The sequence below is a fragment of the Molothrus ater genome, chromosome 10 (genome assembly GCF_012460135.2).
Source record: "Molothrus ater isolate BHLD 08-10-18 breed brown headed cowbird chromosome 10, BPBGC_Mater_1.1, whole genome shotgun sequence".
Taxonomy (NCBI): domain Eukaryota; kingdom Metazoa; phylum Chordata; class Aves; order Passeriformes; family Icteridae; genus Molothrus; species Molothrus ater.
In genome coordinates, this window is record NC_050487.2 from 24355376 (window position 1) to 24374501 (window position 19126).

General features: G+C 44.9%; 1 protein-coding gene across 1 annotated transcript in view; it reads right to left on the minus strand.

The window, feature by feature from the left end:
- Positions 1 to 19126, minus strand: part of RSRC1 (arginine and serine rich coiled-coil 1) — a 97220-nt gene that overhangs the window by 65251 nt on the left and 12843 nt on the right. Inside the window, exon 5 of the mRNA XM_036388878.2 lies at positions 5386 to 5538. Coding sequence (XP_036244771.1) covers positions 5386 to 5538 — 153 coding nt within the window. The remainder of the gene's footprint in view (positions 1 to 5385; positions 5539 to 19126) is intronic.

Consider the following 19126-nt stretch of genomic DNA (forward strand, 5'->3'; position numbering starts at 1 on the left):
TCAGTTTGGATTCCTCCTGCCCAGATTAAGGGAGGCCATTAAAACAATAGGCAGCTGCTCTCCCAGCACAAGGTGTCCCAGGGAAAAAAAAAACCCCAAAACTCCATGTTTACATTCAGAGCGTGTGTGTGTTTGGACATGTGGGCAAACAAAACCCTCCTTCAGCAGGAACACTCCACGTTCAAGGGATGATTGCACCAAACCCCAGGATAATGCAAATTATATAGTTATAAAAGGACAATCAGGGTGGCTGGCAGTTTTAAGGAGCGGATAGTTTGGAAAATTTTAAACAGCTTAAAAGAATGTGTGTCTTTGAAGATACTGCCTTCAAATGCATTCCAAAACCTATTTCTGGAAATAGGGAGAAATATAATTCCCTCAGCATAGTCCATGAATTTAGCAGGGAAGCTTATTTGACAGCCATCACTAACTGACAGTCTGAACTACAGAATTTGAACACAAAACTTAAGATTTCTGTAGTTAGCACAAAAAGTGCTTAATGAATGAAAATGAAGTGTTTACTCTGAACTAAAATCTATTTATTTTCCAGAGCCAGTGGTTCCCCAGCACCTCCTGCACAGTTTTGCTCCACAGCTTACACACGTGTCCCATCCACGCTGGCTTTTCCAGCTGTCTGGGAGTGAAAGGAAAAGAAATCATCCCATATGCTGCTGCCCATTAAATAAATGGCCAGTCTTTTGAGTCCTAAAAGGGGATTTTTAGCAAACAAAAAGAAAAACAAGGCCAACACAGCTTAGACAACAATAGCAACAAATCTCGGTCAAAGGCAAGTGACCCTCGAGCTGCTCTGGGCATATGGAGGTCTCAGTCCTTTTCAGAAAAAACCCTTCCTCTGCTTCCCATTAGCCTTTGGCTGACTTACTGGGAGGAAACTGTCCTGGTGTGGCCTCCCAGCAGCTCTGCCAGCAGAGCTCAGATCCTCACCCATCGCCCCAAACACGCCCAGGGGGTCCCTGGGTGCCCCCTGAGCACTGCAGGGACCCACCCAAGCTGCTCAGCCCCTTTGCCATCAGCAAACACAGATCCTGACAGGACAAGGGATTCCATCTCTCTGCACTGGGGGCACCCAGAGACCCTTCATCACCTGCTCCAGTCACCTCATGCTTGGGTTCTCGCCAGCAGGCTGGAGGTAGAGAGGAAGGCAAAAGGAGTAAGAATAAATAGATTAATTAATCAACAGAAGAGGCATTTTGGTTTTACTGTGGATAAGTGTCTCCCTTGCCATCCTAAAGATCCTGGAAAATCTACTTTGTGTCCAAGCAAGTGCCTGGCAGTCATTGGAGTATCCCAGGCTGGACAGAGGGGCTCAAGCTGTCATTCAATTTTAGAAGCTGTTCTTCAAGAAGCTACCAAAAGAAATCACTGGAGCCAAAGAGTCCTACCAAGCATCTTAAAACTTTACTGCAAGCACTTCTCAAAGTCCTCGTAATTTAGCTGACACTGAAAATAAACCTGCCTGGATTAAGGGTTTTCCCCTCTGACAGAAGCTATTTCTCCCATAAGCATTCAAACTACTTTCCACCACAGGATGGAGTAGTTTGGTTTCAGCATTCAAAATGCAGTTGCTAATTCTAAACAGATTTTAAAGAAGTTCTCCAGTTTTTCTAGGAATGCACATGTTTAAGAGGGATTTTTGGCCACATTCTACAATTCCCACCAGCCCATTTCTGCTGCCCATTTCCATTTTCCTGGAAGCACCTCCTCTAGGATGTTTACAACTCAACAACAAGAATTTGATCGAGGCTGAACCATGGCATGCAAGGTTCCAGCCCAGCAGCAATCCTTATTTATTCTATTTGGGATCAAAACTTCCAAAACGAATGCATTTTCCTTCTGGACTCCTGAGCTACAAACTAAACACAATGTACCTTATATTTTCTTCATAAGCCTCTTTGAAATAAACTCCAAAGAGAATTGAAACAACCAACAAGAACTCCTGAATGTGAGACCAGAGCAGTGCAAATTAAACAAGCGTTGCAGCACCCTGAACATCAATTTGTGTTTGCACGTTTCTACTCCTTGAGAAATGGATTTTGGCAGGTCAGATTTTGAGGAAAAGGTCTTGGAGAGACAGAATCAGCCTTCCCAACCCTTCAGCTCCTGGTGTAACACAGGCCCCAAACGTGCCAGAGGAATCCTCCCTCCCAATCAAACATTCCCCCTCTGCTGCTGGTGAAAGGCAACGAGATCTCTCTTTACAGCCCTCGTCTTGCCCAATAAATTTTGCATGAAAACATGTCAGCCCAGCCCAGAATTCCTGCTGGCAGGCTGGGAGGGTGATGAATGTTTAATGCAAACAACACCCCCAGCCTGGTGTCAGACAACAGCTCCTGCACAGCCCCTTTGATCCCAGCACAGCTTCCCAGCACTTCTGGGGTGCTCTGCCCCACACAACTCCATCACCTATATGCAAATCAGGGCCAATTACCATAAATGATTTCCTACTGCACTGGCTGGGAAGAAGGAAGGGAAAAATAATCCTGTGCCAAGCTCCAGGAGAGTCTGACTTGGGAAAGTCCAATATTGCCACTTTACTCCTGACGTTTCCTCCAAACAGCAAAAATCTCATCAACAGCCATCAATGACCCACGTGCCATCCATGGGGCACTGGGCATGGATCCACTCCATGGGATTGCAGGAAATGCCACTGGAAAAAGGTCCCCAGACTGGGGGGCCTCAGTGAAACCTCAAAGCCCTGAAGTGTGGAACTGAAAGGAAAAATGGAGATTGTGTCTGAACAAGGAGCTCCTCAGCTCTGCAATACTGACAGGACACAGGGAGTGGCTCCCACTGCCAGGGGAAGGGCTGGATGGGATTTTGGGAAGGAATTGCTCCCTGGGAGAGAGGGAGGGGGCTGGCACAGGTGCCCAGAGGAGCTGTGGCTGCCCCTGGATTCCTGGAAGTGCCCAAGGCCACCTGGAGCAGTCTGGTCCATGGAAGGTGTCCCTGCCCACGGCAGGAGCTGGAATGAGATGGGATTTAAGGTCTGTCCAGCCCAAACCATTCCAGGATTCTGGGATCTGTCAAGGTATTTAGGAAGCTGTGAAACCATTAGTGCCCAAATGTATCAATAACCTTATTAAGGATCAGCAATTCAACCAGTGGTCAGGGTTTGATTAATGGTTCACCACTTCTTTTCTCTTAGCAACTGAGGAGCTGCTCTTAATTTATTCCATTAAAAATTGTCAAAATCACTTGGAGAAGTAATCCCAAATTCCACTAAGTACACAAGCAACAACGAGACCCATAAATCTAGGAAAAATTATTTAAAACTCACAAGCTTTTAGTAGCTTTCCCCCCAATTTAACAATGAGCAAGGAGCCTTATGAAAAACACATCTCAGAACAACAATTTGCATGTTTTGAAGCTGATCAAGACTGGAAACATCAAAATTCAACAGCACACCCAACCAGGTCAACGAAGACATGCATGCAGGTTGTTTTAAAACAAGAGAATTTCAAAAAGCATAAATAAAAGATGAATGTAATGCTTTGATTAGTACAAAAAATAGTGGGAAAACATTGTAGTGCTGTAAAACCCCTCACTTCTGCAGACTTGGACAGCTGAAGGCTTCCTGCATGTAGATGTTGCTGGTCTAAACGTGGGATTTGGGGCTGGAGGGAACTCCCTGGAGCTCCCAGCCCACATTCCCAGCAGCTGCTGCAGGATTTCCCTCCATAATGGCTGGACAAGTGGAACATCCCTTAAAACACTTCAGGGTGTGAGAAGAGAAGAGCTGAGCTGTTTCACAGCCCATCTCATGAACATCTGGTACTTCTCCAGCACTCCAGAAAATCAGTGCTCAACATTAGGGAAGCATCACTGAAAGGGGAAATGCCAAAGGAAAACACCCAGAATACTATTTTTAAAAATAATTTTAGTTTTTTACTTTTGAAATTTCTCTTGAGATGTTTACTGTGACAAGATCTCCCTCGAAAGAATCTAAGGCTGCCCCCAAAAAACCCCAAGCACAGACCTTTCCCCCTCACATGTACAAACACAGCCAAGCCAAGGACAGAAAATCATCATTAGGGTTCACAGGAGCCACAAACAAATTTGCTGCTTAATTAGTGAAAAAAAAGCATTTTGATTCTGTGCTTTAGAGGAGCAGTAAAGCCCCAAATATACAACATCGCTCAGATAAGCTGCAGTGCTGCCAAGCTGAAATACCTCCTTTTATGCAAAGTTAAACTATAAAGTCAAGCAGCACCTGAGAATTTATGTCCCTTCTTCCCACAATCTGGCTTCAGGCTGATCTTCATTACAGCTCCAAAGCAGCTATTTTGAATAAATACATTGCAAACAGCCATGAATTTAAACTGGGAACCAGACCTGGTCCTTGAGGTGCCTTTGAGGAAGGATCTGCTCAAATACTGAGGCCACAGAATTGTTTCCACTTGATGCTGGAGGTTCTGGAAGGGCTCTGTAGAATAATGAGACTTTCCAGACTCTGGGTGTAGAAATTAAATCTGCTTGGAGATTCCAAACCAGATCCAACTTAACCAGGAATTTTCCTGCTGCCGCAGGGAACAAAGGGAGAATTCCAGAAGCCAACAGAAGCCCAAATGTGGGTGGAAGATGCTGCTCCAGAAATTCCCCAGGAGCATTTTCAGTGGGAATAAACCCAAGGGAAGGTCATGAAGTGACACCTCAGTGTTTTGGTTTTTTTTTGGAAGGGATCAGACAAAGAGGGAAAAGACAAGCAGCCCAGGAAAGGCTGCACAAGAGCATGATGCTTAAAGCAGAGGGAATTACATAAATTACATAAAATGCAAAAAATTACATTGCCTTTCCTGCAATCTGTCATCAACAACCCAAGTCATTCCAAGCAGAAACTGGACTGAAAGCAGGTTCTCAAGGGTTCCCATTGTTCACCAGAGCAAGGCTTGTGCTGGAACTGCATTTCTGAGCCTCAGGCAAAGCCCAGGAGGAAGTCCTGCCACTGGGAGGAGGTGTAGGGGTGTGTGAACAGTGAAACCCATCTTCTCCTAGGAAGAAGCCCTCATGCTATCCAATATTCCTCATTTTTTCCCTAAATCATGGCTATTACATATGGGAAGAATGTTTATATTAACAAATTGCAGAAAGCTTTTTAACCCACCTGAAACCAAGCAGGGAGGGAAAGGGTGGAAAATTAAACCACACTTAGTGTGAAATGTTACCACATTGCAGAACTGTAAAACCCTACAAACCCCACCCTCCAAATAGTCTGAACAATTCCCCACCTTTCAAACATTCTGAGTTTACATAAACTTAGTTGATATAAAGTACAATTTAAAGTAAAGGAAGATTATCACAAGAGTAAAAGGACACAGCGTTGCTGCCTGGTTTTGCCCCAGCTCCATCATTTGCCGTTTCACTCACCCAGCCTTGGTACTGTGGATCTCCTTCTCCTTCCCTTTGCCCTTGTCCTTGGCTTTGTCCTTGTCCCTGCCCTTGCGGCGCTCCCGGGACCCGCTGGGGGTTCTCCTGTGGCCGGACCTCTCGCTGCTGCGGCTGTAGGAGCGCTGCCGTGACCTGCAGGGACACACAGACACCAGCTGGAGAAGGACTCTTGGCAGAACAAGGCCATGCTGTACTCCTGCTAGAACTGGACAGCCCTGGCCTGCAGGTGACAGAGTGAATTTGAAGGAACACAGGGACCTGCTGGGGTTCTCCTGTGGCTGCACCTCTCCATGCTGTGGCTGTAGGAGCGCTGCCGTGACCGTGACCTGCAAGGACACACAGACACCAGGTGGGGAAGGGTTCTTGGCAGAACAAGGCCATGCTGTACTCCTGCTAGAACTGGACAGCCCTGGCCTGCAGGTGACAGAGTTACTTTGAAGGAACACAGGGACCTGCTGGGGTTCTCCTGTGGCTGCACCTCTCACTGCTGTAGCTGTAGGAGCACTGCCGTGACCTGCAGGGACACACAGACACCAGGTGGAGAAGGATCTTGGCAGAACAAGGACAAGGACTCTTACAGGAATTGGACAGCCCTGGCCTGCAGGTGACAGAGTGAATTTGAAGGAACACAGGGACCCGGCCCTGGGGCTGGACCTCTCGCTGCTGCGGCTGTAGGAGCGCTGCTGTGACCTGCAAGGACACACAGACACCAGGTGGGGAAGGGTTCTTGGCAGAACAAGGCCATGCTGTACTCCTGCTAGAACTGGACAGCCCTGGCCTGCAGGTGACAGAGTTACTTTGAAGGAACACAGGGACCCGGCCCTGGGGCTGGATCCCTCGCTGCTGTGGCTGTAGGAGCGCTGCTGTGACCTGCAAGGACACACAGACACCAGGTGGGGAAGGGTTCTTGGCAGAACAAGGACATGCCCTGCTCTTATAGGAATTGGACAGCCCTGGCCTGCAGATTGCAGAGTTACTTTGAAGGAACACAGGGACCTGCTGGGGTTCTCCTGTGGCTGCACCTCTCCATGCTGTGGCTGTAGGAGCGCTGCTGTGACCTGCAAGGACCCACAGACACCAGGTGGGGAAGGGTTCTTGGCAGAACAAGGACATGCCCTGCTCTTATAGGAATTGGACAGCCCTGGCCTGCAGATTGCAGAGTTACTTTGAAGGAACACAGGGAGCCGCTGGGGGCTCTCTTACTAACATGCTACAAAAAGGGCTAACTATCTTACTATACAAGGTATTTCAAGGCTAAACTATCCCATTAAGAAATGACACCTAAATTATTTACTTTTAACCCAATAAATGATCACTCAAAGTCTGCAATGCTGACTTTTCTGTCCAGTTACAAAACACCACCCAAACCTCTAAAGAAGAAGGAGGACCAGTCTCCACCCTAAAACCTCCATCTTGCTTTATATCTATTACTATATTCTAAAACCCTATACTCTGACTTTCCCACCCTGTGATATCACACATTTCTATTCAAACTCCACACCCACAATCCCAGTTCTATCATTCCATTTTGGAAGCTTCTCCATGGCCTCAGGTCAATGCAGTGTTCTCTTGGGGGTCAGTGCCTGGCAGCACAGAAAGTCTGAAATTCTCAGTGTCCAGGAATCCAACACTCCAAGACCATTGAGTCCAACGTAGCCCTAAGACCCCAACTAAACCTGGCACTGAGTGCCACATCCAGTCTGCTTTTAAACACATCCAGGGATGGTGACTGATACCTAAAGAGGCTGCCTGGAACAGAGGCTGGGCAGAGTTAAAGGAATCAAACAGGAATTTATTAAAATGCCTTCAAAGGATACACCTTGGGCAGCACAAGAGCCTGACCAAGGCTACACCCAAAACAGACCCAAGATGGACCCCGAGTCACAAGCTCTCACACTTTTATAAGTTTTGGTCCATTCCATGCTGGGTTCATTGTCCAATTCCAGCTCCAGGTTGTGCAGTCCCACCCTCCCAGTTTCTCCCCTCCATTCCCTGCTGTTTGCAGTGTTTGTGCTGAAGCTGCAGCGCTGTCCTTGGCTCTGGGGCTGGACAGGGATTGTTCTGTGTGCCTGGGCTGTGAGCAGAGCTGCTGGCACTGTGTGTGGAGCTCAGAGTTAGAATTCAGTGCAGAATCTGGAAAATATAAAGCTAAAACTGAAGGCATCAGGTAGACTGACAGGAAAAAATGACCCCAAAACAAGAGATTCTGATTAAAACAGGTTAAATCTTTTAACAGGATCTATTGGATTATCTAAACAAGCAGAAGAGGAGTCACCAAAACTCTTGTGGGAAGCACCCAAATAGTGAAGGAAGGTTCTCCTTCACTAAAGAAGAGGCTGCTTCTAGGCAGACAAAAAGGATCCCCAAAGTGTAAAATACAAAATTAGCCTAACAAAATACCACCAATTCCTCTGCCTTCCTCCACAGAGACATCTAGGTAACATTCTTCTCCAAAACCCACAGTGAGTGAAGTCAGACATCTGACATCAGCAGGCTCAGTTTGCTACCAAGGGTTTCAGTTCCAGGTTTTGGAAGCTTTTGGCTCCTCAGCCCTGAGCACAAACACTTTAAATGCCTTAAAGGTCTAGAGTGAGAATCTCAGAGATCTTACTGCCCTACTTGACAGTTACAAAATTTCATCATCAGAACAACTCAGCCATTTCTCACCAGCACCGCACCTCAGCCTTGTTATATTTTATTATGTAAATTCAATACATTTAATAAATACATCTAATAATGTAGCACATGTCACAATTTAATACCTTTCAACTGACAATTTAGCAAAAGAAGTGAAAAAGAAAATGTTGCTCCTGCTCTGAAAACAGATGCAAAATAACTTAAAACACACAATGGATTCATCCATTAACAAAATGGAAAAAAAGATCCAGAAGTATTAGGGCTGGTTCTTTGTGTGTCCAAAATTATTTCATTATTCCTGAATTTCTTGTAGAAGATTTTCCAGGTTTTATTTAATAATTTGGCATGGATCAATGCTACCTGAGTGGACAAGGGATATTTGGGAAAAATCAGATCAAGTTTTCCTTGGTTCCTCTCACCTGAGCACCCTGGCCTTTGGAATGTGTCCCTCCCAGGGCAGGCATGGAATGAGATGGGCTTTAAGGTCCTTCCCAACCCAAACCATCCCATGATTCTACAATTCCATGATTCCCATGAAAGTTCTGATGGCACTTCGTGGAAAATTTCCATCAAGTACTGATGGAAATAGGGAAATTTTTAAAACAGTCTAAAAAGTTTCTTTAGCACCTCTCGGAGTGCAAAACTCCCAAAGCCTTTAAAAGCCAAATCACACAGACAAAACCCCTCCTTTTATGAAACAACAACTGCTTAATAAAACTCAACAATAGACTAAGCAAAAGAAAACCCTCCATCCAGATGAGGCTATAAATTACATTTCTGGAATTTGTCCAGCACATGGGAGTTCAGGTCCCTGTTCCTGCCAGGAGCAGCTCCAGGGGTCAGGGCTGGGTTCCTGTTTCAGCAGCTGGTACCTTCCAACAGCAGCTCTCCCATCCTGGCCACTCTATTAACACTAATAAATAGATCAAATTACCACTGCAGTGCTGGATTCTTAACTGGAGAGCATTTGCTGGCTCAAAATGGATTTTTAGTGCGTCATCATGAATGTAAAAGCGTCCATCCATCCTTACTCCTCAGGCAGAGAAGGTTTTGACTTGAAAGAACATTCTTGATATTAAATCTAATTTTTGTTTGGCACAGAGACGCTGTTTTTACAAATATCATGATGAGGCAGCACAGATTTACAGAGCACTGCCCTAAATCCAGTATTCCCAGGTAACCCTGGCTTCTCAGAACTGCAGGTAAGTCCAAAACAGAAAATCAACCCCAAACAACAAAACAAAGCCCTGTAGCAACACAAATCGCCTTTAATTGATGCAGGGCCTCCTTCACATTTAATGGCACAGTCCTCTCCCCAGGAATAACAGGAATCTAAAATATTTCTTGCTAAAGAATTCCAGTTGCTCAGCTCAAATCTGAACTGGAGTTCAGCTCTACCTTTTGCAGGTGCAAATAACAAATTCAGCCCAGGCAGGCTGGATGCTCAATTCCTGGATTCCTGCTCATTCCCATGTCTGTGCAGAACTGGTGACATTTATACACAGGAAACAGCTTTTAAAAATTGAAAGAGTTATTGCACCAAATTTCCCCTTCCCTGGCAGTGTCCAAGGCAGGGATTGGAGCTCCCTGGGACAGTGGAGGGTGGCCCTGCCATGGCACAGCCTCCCTGTGTCCCATCCCCTCACAGGGATGAATTCCTTCCCCATATCCCATCTAAACCTCCCCTCCACCAGCTTCAGGCCATTCCCACATGTTCCATCACTCCATGGCCTTGGGAAGAGTCTCTCTCTACTGTTCCTTAATTCCTATTAAAGTATCTTGCAAGATCTACAGGACAGGAAACCAAGATAAGACTTCCTGAAATGGAGCTCCCAAAAGTCATCTGTGTCCCCAGCTCAACACCAAACCACAACAAAAGGCCACAGATCTGGCAGAGCAGACAGATTTTCTATTTTATCTGCTGTTGAAAAATAACAAGAATCACAATTAGTACTATTAAAGCAAGACCCCAAATGTTCAAATTACAGAACTACCAAAGGGGGGGGAAAAAAAACCCACCAAAAAATGAAGCTGTAGAGGAGATTTGCAGCATGGATCCCCTTCCCCCCCAACAACACCCAGAACACCCACCCACCATGCCAAAGGTTAAGTCATTTAGTCAAGTTCAAAGATCTTCAAAGGGTTCTTAGATCCAGATAAGCCCATATGTTCCCAAAATTCTGTGAAAAGCCATTACTTTCCAATCTGCTTTTCATGTCTAAGTTGCAGAACACACAGATGCTTGGCATCACTCGGGATCCCTAAATTCTCACACCAGATAATCAAGGCTCACCAATAAGTTCCCTATCTCCAGCCCTAAGAAATGGCTTTATTCCATCAGCACTCGGGCCGCTTGTAAAAATTGAAAGTCCCCATAAAAGCCCATTCAGTTACTGCACAATAAGTGTTAATTTGCTAATTTCTTCACAGGTAATCAATTAAAATGTAAAATATTGGATAAAATTAGTTGCACTAAATTTAACAGCTGCTCCATAAGCATAATTAGTTTCACAAGGGCCATATGTATTCTGAGCAGAGACAGAGTTGAAACAAATAAGCGGATTTTAAAACAAGTTTGAGGAAATCTGCATTTAATTAGCAGGTGGGCACTACAACTGCATAATGTTTTTATACATTTATATTTATGAAGTGACAGAAGATCTAAAGGCTTTTTAAAATGGCGTTTATTGTTTGAATGGGAACTGTTTTGCTGCATGCTAAAGTGATTTAAATCCTTATAGCCCCGCTTTGAAAAAATCATAAATGGTGAAAGAAAACATGTGGAAAACTGTAAAACTAGAAAGAATTTGCGACAAAAAGCAGAGCCACATACCATAACCAAAAGGAAACTACACTTAATTAAATGTACACTACATCTGGAATATCAGCCTAATAAAACGTGCAACTATTAATTCTCATTGTTCTAAAGGAAATGAGGTCAGTGGCGTTTAGTATTTCCCCAATTATATTGCACTAAAGCAATGAACTCTATCTTAGAGGTCCAATCTAATCTCTTCAAAAGGTTACAACTGCAAAAGAGAGACTTTTTTAAATGGAAGGAGGAATTGGAGCCCAAAACCAAGACAAGGTTTGTTTTCCTCTCTTTGAGCTCTTCCAGGAAAGATCAGTTTTTGCAAAAATAACCTGTTTTCTTGGCAAACAGCACCCCCCACTCCAAAGAAGGGTGCTGAGATGTCAACTTCTCCCCTGGAATTCTTCTCAGCATCTCTCACCTGACACAAGCCTTATTAGATGATTTTAGCTCAATGGCCACAAACAAAAGCCAACAAATTCACGTCTCTTTAATACTTCAGCCATAAATCCAAGGGCTGAACAATGGAACAACTGCGCTGCATCAAGGCTGGCTGCTCAGACTGCTAATAAAGCCAGAGTGCAAACACACAAGTCATTGCAGCAAAATGCCATGTTCTCCTTCAAAGCATATTAAGAGAAAGTTCCTTGTTTAACTCAACTTCACCACCAGGAAAAAAAAAAAAATCATGGTACAAGTTGCTGGGAAGGTAAAATAATTTCAGGTATCAATTGCAGTCATTCAGACTGCAGAAATTATTAAAGATGTATATATAATACAAATGTAGCTGCCTCTATAAACATTGCAGGTCATTATTAGCTTGCAATTTTAAAGTGCATGGCTTTGAGGAGGTTAAATATAGATAATATGTATGATAATAGTAATTTTTAAAAATCGACTGTTCAATATAAGGTAAGTGATAACAAAAGCAGGCAGCAGCAGAGTCAGAGTTTCAACCTGAAATGAGACTGATGCTAAGAGGGAAAAGTTGTTCCAAACCAGCAGTCTGGAGAGTTGGAAAGTGACAAAACATATTTCAGAATAAGGGAATATTTAAGATTTTAAAAGGTATCATCCCACAGTGCCAGAGAATAGCAGGATGAAATAAAAACAAGAACTGGGACAACCATGAGCTTTTTTGGAGATGATGTAAAATGTTTTTCCTCCAGGATTGCATCATTTAAACTTTCATTCAGCCCATTTCTTCCTGCTTGCCTTTTCCTCAGCCTAAGCAGTGACAGTTCTGGGGTTTGGCTGGGAGAGGAAGGAATTTCCTTGCTGGTATTTTTGTGTGGCAAATTATGCCAAATGCAGAGCTGGGGAAATGCATTCACCAAACACCAGCACCAACTCAGCCCAGCAACTCTGCACTTCTAAATCATGGTAACTACATGATCCAACATGGTAGAGGTAAAATTCCCACAAGTGTCATTTTGAAAAACATGGCAAGGCAGCGTGGAGAGGACAGGGATGCAGATGGAGAGAAGAACCCAGGGATGGGGCACTGCTGGAATTCTACAGCAGCTGGTTTGGCACACCTCGAGTTCTCCAGACTCCTGGAGAACCTCCTGCTCTGGATGCCAAGGGGGATGAAGGTGCCTCCTCTGCCACAAAGCCTTGGTTATCCTAAGGAGTCCTTGGGAAGGACATCCAGCATGTCCTGGACATCAGAGAGGTGCTGGAAAACCCACAGGAGATCAGCTGGGAGGAGGAGAACAACCCCAAACACATGGAGCTCCCTAAATGAGCCTTGGGGCCACAGTGCTGTGCCCAGAACCTCCATCCCTGGCATCCAGGGACACCTCCCTGCACATCCCCTGGGAGCCAGGGACACCCCCCTGCACATCCATCCCTGGGGGATCCAGGGACACCTCCCTGCACATCCCCTGGGATCCAGGGACACCTCCCTGCACATCCATCCCTGGGGGATCCAGGGACACCTCCCTGCACATCCATCCCTGGGATCCAGGGACACCTCCCTGCACATCCATCCCTGGGGGATCCAGGCACACCTCCCACCTCCCTGCACACCCATCCCTGGGGGATCCAGGGACACCTCCCTGCACATCCATCCCTGGGATCCAGGGACACCTCCCTGCACACCCATCCCTGGGGGATCCAGGGACACCTCCCTGCACATCCATCCCTGGCATCCAGGGACACCTCCCTGCACATCCATCCCTGGCATCCAGGGACACCTCCCTGCACATCCATCCCTGGCATCCAGGGACACCTCCCTGCACATCCCTGCACACCCATCCCTGGGGGATCCAGGGACACCTCCCTGCACATCCCCTGGGATCCAGGGACACCTCCCTGCACATCCATCCCTGGCATCCAGGGACACCTCCCTGCACATCCCCTGGGATTCAGGCACACCTCCCTGCACATCCATCCCTGGGATCCAGGGACACCTCCCTGCACATCCCTGCACACCCATCCCCTGGGATCCAGGGACAGCTCCCTGCACACCCATCCCTGGGGAATCCAGGGACACCTCCCTGCACACCCATCCCTGGGATCCAGGGACACCTCCCTGCACACCCATCCCTGGGGGATCCAGGGACACCTCCCTGCACATCCATCCCTGGGGGATCCAGGGACACCTCCCTGCCTGCAACCCATGGATGGAAGGGAGATACACCATTTATTTCCCTTGTCAATCTGCTTAAAGACTCCTTCCTAAAATTCAACTTCAAATTAGGATTATCAGATAACAACCCACCTGGTTTTCCCTGACATCAATTTCCCTCACCTCTTCTCAGAGTGTGTCCCAAAGCAGGACTTTTTTCTAACCCTATATTCCTGTAGCCATGTCATGACTGAGCAGAAAAATCTGGAATCTAATTCTAATAATCTTTAGGGAATAAAATAATAAAGAAACCAAAGTTAATACAGAAACTGGCACATTGTCCTATTAAACAAACAGCCAAAAGTCTCTCCCATTCCTTGTCCTTTCTCATTCAAAGCAGTCTCAGAATTCAAGGGCAAAAACCCCACATACACCTTAAAAAAACCAAAAGGGTGCAATACCCAGCTGCAGGTACATTAGATAAAAGCCTCCATATGAAACCAAAGTTAATGTTGATAAGGGAAGTAAACATTACTCCAATCATCTGGAAACAAAACACAAAAAAAGCTCCTTTGAGTTGAGAATACCCAACCTGTCTTCTGGACATACAAAAAGTTTAAAGCACGAGGTGAGGCAAAACACAACAGTTCCTTATTTGCCACACAAAGACACCAGCAAGGAAATTCCTTCCTCTCCCAAGCAAATCCCAGAACTGCCCCTGCTTAGGCTGAGGAAAAGCAACCAGGAAAAAATGAGCTGAATGAAAACTTAAATGCTGCAATCTTGGAGGAAAGACATTTTATATTTTCTCCAAAAAAAAAAAGGGAAAAACTTGAATTCCACAGGAACAAACGAGCCCCACATTCTATTAGCAAGCAGATCCATCAGCCCCTGTAATTAATTCTTACAAGCACGTGGAGTTACTCCCTTCTCCAAGCAGCTGGAATCCATTTGACAAAACAAAGGTGCAGCTTTCCTGCAGGACTGTGGACAAACAGCCCAGATTATCCCTCCCTGCCTGTGCAGGCATTGGTGCCTCTGCATCTGCCCTGGATGGATCCCAGAGCATGGAAAAGGCTCCAATTCATTCTCCAGATGGAATCACCAGCCAGGCAATTATTTGTTGTAAATTTGACAACACCTCTGATATTATGGTAAAATGTTAAGGGACAGACAGGAGAGATTTTCAGGTTGAGATTTTCCACTTCCCCTGTGCCTCAGATTAATTACAGGTAAACACTGCTCCTCTGTCTGACTGGGACAAGCCCAATAGTTCAGGTTTTGGGATCATAAAACCTCCAAGACTGAGGCCTCAGTGATGGGCTGAGCTTAAGGACTCTGTAATATTTGTGTGTCCTTACATCCCCAAATTGATATTAGACAGCTGAAGGGAATGACCTAAACAGATATTTGAAATCAGCTTACACACCAGGACACCACCTGCTCTCAGAAACTGCAAAAAAAAACCCCAAAAAAATCCCAATTTAGGTCATGCAGCACCAGCACTGGCAACTGAGATCTCAAAGTGCCACCAGCACAGAGCCAAAATTGAAACAACAGGGGAAAAAAATCTGAATATTCTGCATTCTTCAACACTGCAACACCATTTAAAAGGCAAAGAAAAAATCTGCCCAAAGATAGGATTAAGGCATTTCCTAGAAATAAATACCTAATTTGGAAGACAGAATATTGAGACTGACTGGATTCATAATAACCACAAGCAACACAAATAATAACACCTGGATGAAAAGCTGTGTCTCTGCCTTTTCCTGAGTAAAACAAATGAACCCATTCTCTGTGCTCACAGCTTTTAAAAAAGGCAATTTTTTTCTTTAATTCAGTGATAACCAGACAGGTTGAGGTTTAAATTTTATGAGACGTAAAAAAATTTAAGGTATTCCATCTGTACTTTTTACCACCACATGTTTATGAAGAACACAGAAAGGTTTTTAGAATCCCTCCTTTTCCCAAAATAAAAACAAAAGAAACTTAACATTTTTAATGAAAATTGCTATAACTGGACTCCAAAAAATTAAGTCATGAAAAGGTTTTAGAAAAACAAAAATACTTCACACCATGCACTCAAAATCCTGGGGAGGGACAACATAACAGCATAAAGAGTTTGGGTATTTTGTGTCTATTTTCCAGTGCACACTCCATAAACACAGGGGTAATTCCCTGATTTCCATGCAAGTTGGATGCATCTCCCTTTGAATATTTTGCATGTAACAAACACAGAGCAGGCAGAGGAAGGCAGGGGCTGTTTCCAATATTCCCCTGGATGAAACCTGAACAGCTCCACTCCTGCAGACTGCTGAAGAGCACGGAGCTGCCACCTTTGTCAGCCCCAAAATCTCCTTTTCTGGGAGTTACCACCTCTAACCCTGTCCTGTCCCTCCCAAAGCCCGATTCTTATGGCTAATTAAAAACTCCAGGGAAGAAAACCCTCAATATTTCATTTACTAGTCTAAAAATTAGTGTCTTCCTCATGGAATGTGTAATAGTTACATAAAATATTGTCAAATAAATCACACCAGAAAGAAAGAAACAACAAAATCTAGATTGTTAAAAAAAAAAAAAAAAACAAAACATAAAGCAAGAAGTACTTAATAATTGTATTTCAAAATGTGTTCTGACTGTTCTGATCAGCTGATGATGCTGAGCACAAACTGGTTGGTGTCAGTGCTAATTTAAGTGGGGAATAAAGGTGAATTATGATGTGATTTCTTCATAGCTAGGTTTTGTTAAAAAAAGGGTCTCATGGAACTTTCTTCCAAGCTCTGCTTTTTGTTTAAAACACAAAAGAAACTCACAAAGCCACAGCTCACCCAGCAAAGAGTGACAGGTTCCTGACTCTGCAGCAGCTCTTATGGACCACGCTCACCTGCATTTCCAGACCTCAAGGCAAGAATTAAAATGAAAAATGAATTATTTCCATCACTGAGAGTATTACCCAAACCAGGCAGCTGAAGAATTCCAAAAATAAATTCCAAAAATAAATTCCAAAAACAAACCAGTACCTGTTGTGTCACTCAAAACCTTCCACAATTCTGTCCCCGCAGCTCTGGGAAGATTCACACCACCAAGGTGTTCATTAACACCATTAACAGCATCCTGGGGTGTTGGAGGGGAGGGAACAGGAATAGAATGGGATTTTAGAACTGAAGTGTGTAACATTTATTGTGTTACCAATGTACTAACCAAGGGAAACGTGTCTGACACCCCTCTGGGACTCACTGGGTGTCCCCAGCTGTTACTGCTGTGTATTTTGGGGTTTTTTTACTGATGTATTTTTCATGTTTCTCCAGCTTTTTCCCCCCTTGCTGCTGACCAAGCTCCAAATCTCGGGCATTTCTGTTCTGGACACTCCTGGATGCTGCAGAGGGCAAAGAGCTGCATCCCACCCAGCCCTTCCCGTCCCCATCACCTGAGGGTCACTGGGGTGCCACCACGCCCTGGGTGAGCTGGAACCACCCCAACAATCCTTCAAGCCCAGAGCTGGGGCAGCACAGACCCCATGGCTTTGCTGCCCAACCTCCAGCTCCACTCACCAGGAGCGATGCGCTGAGCAAGGCCAAAGCTTCAGTGGATTGTTCAGAGAATTCCACCTTTTCATGTGCCTGAAGTGAGGGAACACCCCAGAATTCAGGTATTTTAGAGCCACCAGAATGCTCCAGCTCTGGCTTTTTCCTGCTGCCTCACCCACAACATCCATTTTTCCAACATTCCTTTCAGGGGAATGAGGAACACCCCATTCTCCCACCATCAGCCTCTGAGGAAGCGGGTACCATTTTCACTGAAATTCTAATTTAATTTCCCATTTTCCATATTATATGGATGTAATTGGAAGCTGTAGTTTCACTCTAAAATGCATTTCCTAGTTCTGATAATCTACTGAGCAATTTCCATGACCACATATTTGATGGGACTCCATAAAATAAAATGCCTAATGAATAAGAAAGGCTATTTGTATTTTACATCATTTTTCTGTATTGAATATTTGCTTACAGAGTAATCAAAATATTACCCTTAGAGAAGTCTCACAATTAAACCAGTTTTTTAAAAATTGAAACAATTCTGCAGTTTTCCTTAAGGATTTGTTTTTATTTTCATTTACACTGCCACAATTCACTTGCTTTAATCCTTTATCTGTGATTTGAACCAGTATCTCAGGACTAAATGACATTTTTGTTTGTTTTCCAATTCATAACTCTTTTAATCAACCTTACACTTGAACCACAATAGTTGTTTGGGTCCTGCATTAATATTAAACTCCCCAAAGCCCATTTTTTGTGGCCCGAATGGCACTGCTGACCTTTCCTTTCTCAGGCTGCAGTTTGTGCCAGTGCCCCCCTGAGCTGCACGAGTGGCTCCTGTAGCTCACAGCGCCCTGCAGATGGTTGTGATTACACCCAGCACCTCCCCAGGCACTCTCCTCACGGGATCTCACGTTCAGCCCCACAGAGCTGGGCAGATCAAACCCCTCCAGACTGATTCCAGCCTCTCCAAACAGGAGGGGTTTTCAAGTCACAACATTTCCAATGGAATCACTGCTGCCTGCACTGACCCAACACACATCTGGGATTATTCCTGCTGCTGGGAGATGTCCTTGGGGATCAGAGCTGTCAGCAGCTGGGGAATGGATGCCCCAGAGCCCCAAGCCCTGGGGAACAGCAGGGTTTGCCTGCTCCTGGCTGCCCCTCCCAGGGCTCAGTCCTGGTTCCTCGGATTCCCAGCGCTGTCCCAGGGCACAAACTTCCACCAGGAGCTGCTGCTGGTGAAACGCTGGGAGCTGGATCAGGGAACAAATGACTGAAGAAAGGTGCTGCAGCTGAACATATGGCACAGCACTGAAGGGGCTCTGGGAGGAAGGTTTGGATTCCTGGGAAGCTGATGTGCCGTGAGAAGGGCCGGCGATGAAAGCACACCCGGCCCCACAGAAATCCAAACACAGCCACAGACACAATTATTTTACTAATTGCTAATGAATACAGTCAAGTGGCTTCAAAAAGCCAAACTTTGCTTGGACTACTTCAGGTTTTGACCTCTGCAGGAGCAAATGCATTTCAAACTGGAGCCCACCAAAACTGATTAACGGCGGCAGCCAAGGCCAGCGCGGAGCAGGAGCTTTTTTCCATCTATCACATGGCCCCAAGGATAGTTAAATGAACCTTAAAATGGCTACAAACAGCTCAATGACTACACAGAGTCCTGCCAATTAGAAATAATTAGGCAGTCATTTTGGTGGTAAGTCTTTTTAAGTGCATACATAATGATGCAATGATGCTTATTAGCGAGCTCATAGGAGCCCTGCTCAAACAGCCTGGAATAATTATGCAACTATCACAAAGCCTTGCACATCTCTGTACTTCACCTTAATGCATTTAAAAATCCACTTCATTACCTCCAGTAATTAATCCTCCATTAATTGCAGGAAAAGCCCAGTTTACCGTGCTTCGTTTCTAATTATCTTATAAATAGTTATGGTTCTAATTAATGTGTTCATTAAGCTGAATATCTTTCTCAAAGCCATGCTCAGAGCAAAGGTTCTGCTTTTGAGAGAAAAAGCCTAACTAGCCATAAGGTGAGGCCATTTTGGTTGTATTTGCTTTTATTTTAGTATATTCAACCTCCTAATTGGCATTTAAAATCTAATTTGGAAGAACTTCAAGAAGACTATATAGGAGAAAAATAGGAAA